General features: G+C 33.0%; 1 protein-coding gene across 1 annotated transcript; it reads left to right on the top strand.

The window, feature by feature from the left end:
• The first annotated feature begins 894 nt into the window (after positions 1-894).
• On the top strand, positions 895-4,446 carry LOC120085082 (chloroplastic lipocalin). Its single transcript, XM_039040932.1, has 5 exons — positions 895-1,116; positions 1,709-1,832; positions 2,506-2,739; positions 2,999-3,289; positions 4,068-4,446. The coding sequence occupies exons 1-5, from the start codon at positions 1,043-1,045 to the stop codon at positions 4,344-4,346; spliced, it is 1,002 nt and encodes a 333-aa protein (XP_038896860.1). The 5' UTR covers positions 895-1,042; the 3' UTR covers positions 4,347-4,446.
• Positions 4,447-5,252: the final 806 nt, after the last annotated feature.

Below are 5,252 nucleotides of genomic sequence, written 5' to 3' on the forward strand. Positions count from 1 at the left end.
TTTTGTATTTTTAATAAAAATTAGCCCTATAAACATTACTTCCATTTCTAAATTTCTTCATTTGTTATTTACTTTTCACGACTGGTTTAAGGAAACCAAGTCGAATTCTTAGAACTAAAAAAAGTAGCATTCAAGGTTTTTTTTGTTTTCAGAATTTGACTAAGAATTCATCCATTATACCTAAGAAAGATGCAAATTATTGTAAGAAATATGAATGAGATAAGTTCAGTTTTAAAAAATAAAAACTAAAAACCAAATGGTTATCAAAGGACCTAAATTTTTTGTTTTTTTTCCCTATATCCTTTTTAAGGGAAGGAAATATATATATAGATGATAATAAAAATTTGTTTATTTTTCAAAAATCATATTTAGTGATTGTTATTAGCTTATGTTTACCAAATCGTAATGAAAATTAGTGTAATCCATTGATGAATCAATTGTAATGAGTCTTGATCGCAAATGTAATTGGATTGCTTTTGATCGCGTTTTCTTATAATTATAAATTTTGTCACATTTACTATTACAATTGCTATTACCATTACCTATGAGGATAACGATAACGATAACATAAATGTGTCAAAATTCATAATTTTTCCTATAGAACAATAACAATAAATGATAACTATAATATGTAATTTTTAGAGCCAATTGAATTGAGCCGACTTCACTCATAGACAACATCAATGAGAATCAAATAAATCCCTTTTCATATTACCATTGATGTATTATTTTTTCACTGGGATAAACGTAAGCCGGGTAAAATAACCCACTTTTTAGAACTAATCAATCCAAAGACGTCGGGTAAACATCATTTTTCATTTAAAAAGTTGAAAATGATAGTACAAGATGCAGCTCCATTACGTCGCCGTGTCACTTGTTAAGATATTTCTCAAGTTTTGATCGATAATTGACTAATGAGTAGTATAGTATATGGTTGAAGAAGGCTCGAAATAGAACCAAGCAACAAAAATGGCGATATTCTGCAAATTCATCTCAAAGGACGTTTGAAACTCTAAGAAAAAAAGTGTGTTCCAATTGGAAAATGGTGCAGATTCTTCTCCATTCATCAGCCCCATTTCTTCTCCAATGCTGTTCTTCTCCTCCTACTTCCTCCAGGTATCATAATTTTCCATATCATCATTCTTTCTCCAATAATCTTTACACTTTATTGTGTTGTTTAATTCTACTTCTATTTTTCTGGGTTCGTTCCAATTTGTATTTAAACTCTCGATTCTTGCTGTAGTTTTCGGGTATTTGCGTTGGCATTAGGAAAATTCGGAACTAGGTTGTGGGTTGTTGGACTGTTTATTCAAAATGGGAGCGATGGGTTTGATTCAATAATCTATTCTTAGGTTTTGAAAATGGTGAAATGAATTAGCATTTGGAACTGAGGTTGCATTCAGTTGGGTGACCGAATTCATGGATTGAAAGTGGTTGAGTACTTGAGTTTGATGTGCAATTGATATCAGTGGTTGAATTGGACACATGATGTTGGAACTTGGAAGTAGTAATTGATATAATGAACAACTACTTGTTATAGTGATGAGATGACAAGACCTCAGTCCTTAATGTTTAATGCTTCTTTGTTTATGTTTATTTCTATTCTCTCAGAACTGTTGGTTCAAACAAACTGATGGTCCATTTTATCAGCCACTGACCTTTTTCTGATTATTTATTTAAAATGATTTTTGTTCTTTTTTCTAATCAGGGGAATGCATGGCAAAGTAATGTTGAAGAATGGTTTTGAGCAACCTGCTCTAAGAAAGCTTGTGTCTCAACATGTACTCTCTGGATTTGCTGCTTCATTGATATTTCTCACTCAAACAAACCAGGTCAGTGGTTCTGTTGACTACTGCAAGACGTTAATGTAAAAATATTTCTAAAGATAGCTAAGTCGTCAACTTCGAGTAGTGTCCAATCGAATGTTGATCTGTTTGGTGTGCATTTTAACTTACATATTGGCATCAGAATGCCAGCAGTTCAAATTCTACTGAAAAGCTTGGATCCCATCCTTTATTTGCAATAATAGGTTCAAATGCTTGGAGACGGATATGATATGTTTGGTGTTATCCAATTAGCTCTCTATTTATCATGTTACACTGAATGAATATATAGATTTCTTCCCAGGATCCAATGGCTTATGGAATTCATGAATTCGTGTCATAGGAGGATGTATACAAGGTTCTGTTATGAATTGAAGCAAAGCTTCTGTTAGGATACTACTTAACAGGAATCAAGATCTGAAATATATTGAAATATAAAGGATAACTACAAGATAAACCAAGTATAAAGCACTTGGAACCTCTCCTCTTGAGTATGCTAACCCAAACCCTAAATCACTCAACAATTGCCTGCCTTCTCTCAATCTCCCACCCTCTCTTTATAACCAAATACAGTAATAATAAACTCCCTAACTAAATACCCAGGTCCCTTATTAATACCATACCAACATCGCTAACTAGAACCCTTACAGCTTCCTGTTTCTTACACTAATTTCTTGATCAGGCTATCTCTGTAGATATACCTCGCCGTGAAAACTTGTGTCAGCTTGCAAGTGCAGAGAATGCTGCAAGCCTTCCTTTTGACAATGATTCTGATGGAGGGGGAAGGTTGATGATGATGAGAGGGATGACAGCCAAAAATTTTGATCCCGTTCGATACTCAGGAAGATGGTTCGAAGTTGCTTCGCTTAAACGTGGATTTGCTGGACAAGGTCAGGAAGACTGCCACTGCACCCAGGTGAACCTGACTGGGGTGTAGCTTATAGTTTCTTTTTCGTCTCTTGAAATCTGAACAATTACTCCTTTAATCATATATTTCAAACAACCCACCGGTCTTACATGCCTCTATAGTAGAGTGAAAAACTGGCATATCAAACTTAATCATTTACTTTAATGATGCTAATTATTAGTCATGCGCAGTCCAACAGCCATATGATTCAGTGAAGTCAACGTAGTAATCATACTGATGAATAAGATATTACACTATCAATATGTAGGGTGCATACACATTTGATATGGCGACACCAGCAATACAAGTAGATACCTTTTGTGTTCATGGAAGCCCTGACGGATATATAACTGGGATAAGAGGAAGAGTTCAGTGTCTTCCAGAGGAAGATTTACTGAAAAATGCAACCGAGCTGGAGAAGCAGGAGATGATCAAGGAGAAATGTTACCTGCGTTTTCCTACATTGCCATTTATACCTAAGGAGCCTTATGATGTCATTGCAACTGATTATGACAACTTTGCTATAGTTTCTGGAGCTAAAGACCTTAGCTTTGTTCAGGTAAATTCAAAGATTCTGTGCATATTTTAGTTTGGTTTATATAATATTTTGGTCCTAGAATGCTATCAATTGCAGTTTTAAAACCTTACTTCTACCAGCTATACCTATACGTATATATATATATATATATATGAACTAATTATAATAGTTAGTCTAGTTGCAAACCATTTCCTCATTAAAAACGGTTTAAACACTCCTACAATTTGGAAGTTTTATTTTCTTTCCCCAAGTACGCTAGGTTTATTAAGTCATATAATTCTTTTAGATTCTACTGTTACCTTCAATGGAAATTATACATGTGGCTTATTCTGTCTGCCACGCATACCGTTTCCATTAAAACTAACAAACTGGAGACTATGATTTGGAAACTATAAAATGTCGGAGACCATTTTTGGCATACATTTGTAGAAATTACAAAAGGTAAACAACATGGCATAATCTACGTTATCCCTGAATAAATTGCATTATTAGTCCTCATTCTGGGTCAAAATGGCATGTTCAACATTTTAAGAGTTTTTTTTAGTTCATCTCAATGTTAGAACCCCATTCAGCTTGGAATCATCAAGTTCTGAACACCAAATGGATAAAGTAAACCCATTTTTTTACTGAAATGGTAGCTTTGATGAACTTAGTTCTATTCTTCAGTTTAGTTTTGAAACATGATCTGTTTTCGTTCTTATTTATGCAACTACAGAGCAGCAACTAGTAATAACTTGGGCACCATTGTCTGCCCGTCTGGAATTCTTCTGATTAATTCTTTTGAACATAAATCCAACAGATCTATTCAAGAACGCCAAACCCGGGACGCGACTTCATAGAGAAGTACAAATCGTACTTGGCGAATTTTGGGTATGATCCAAGCAAAATCAAGGACACTCCTCAAGATTGTGAAGTAATGTCAAATAGTCAGCTAGCTGCAATGATGTCAATGTCTGGAATGCAACAGGCTTTGACAAATCAATTTCCAGATTTAGGGCTAAAGGCTCCTATTGAACTCAACCCCTTCACAAGTGTATTTGATACTTTCAAAAAGCTACTAGAGCTCTATTTCAAATAGTACTTATGTGGTGCTATCTGTGTTGAGCATTCTGGTTTAAACACTCATTAGTGCTTAATTTAAATGAGTATCAAATATGGTGGGAAGCCTTTTGCTAGCATTTCCTTCTTTATGTTTTTAGATTTAGAAAGACTTGCTTCTCTAGGATCCTTTTTTTTAGTTTCTTCGGAAAAAAAAAAGTAAAAAAAGAGAAGGTAGAAAAGTCAGAATTTGTTTGATAACCATTTGGTTTTTGGTTTTTAATTCTTATTAAGCTTATAAATACTCCTTCCACATCTAAGTTTCTTGTTTTGTTATTTATTTTCTACTCATGTTTTTAAAAGTCAGGTTAAAATTTGAAAACTAAAAAAAGTAGTTTTTGTTTTTAGATTTTGGATAAGTATTCAATTCTTATATTTAAGAAAGATGCAAACCATGGTAAAAAAAAAAGAAGAGAACATAGACTTAATTTAAGAAAATCAAAAACAAAAAATGAAATGGTTATCAAACCGGGCCTCAATATAATTAGACACATGAATTAGGTTAGGAAAAACTATGAGAACAATATGAGATTGGAATCACCATCTCATAGTTCAACTAGTTAAAATATTTATCAAAATGTTAGAAATTCAAATCTATTCACCTCTACGTGTCGAATAAAATAAATAATATAAAATAATAATTCTATGAATTCAGGAAGAGAATAAAGCCATTTATAAAAATAAATTATAAAAAATACTCTTGGACTTTGTTTTTTTGTTTTAAAAAAACACTTCCAGGGAAAATTGATAAAAATGACCTATTTGGAGTATGATTTTGTATTTTTGACCTATTTTTGAAAAACAAGTTTTTTTGACCCCTTGATGATGAAAATGATGTAAGCATGGAAAATATTAGCTGTACAATTACTCTTATGCCCCTTACTAA

The sequence above is a fragment of the Benincasa hispida genome, chromosome 9 (assembly GCF_009727055.1).
Source record: "Benincasa hispida cultivar B227 chromosome 9, ASM972705v1, whole genome shotgun sequence".
NCBI classification, from domain to species: domain Eukaryota; kingdom Viridiplantae; phylum Streptophyta; class Magnoliopsida; order Cucurbitales; family Cucurbitaceae; genus Benincasa; species Benincasa hispida.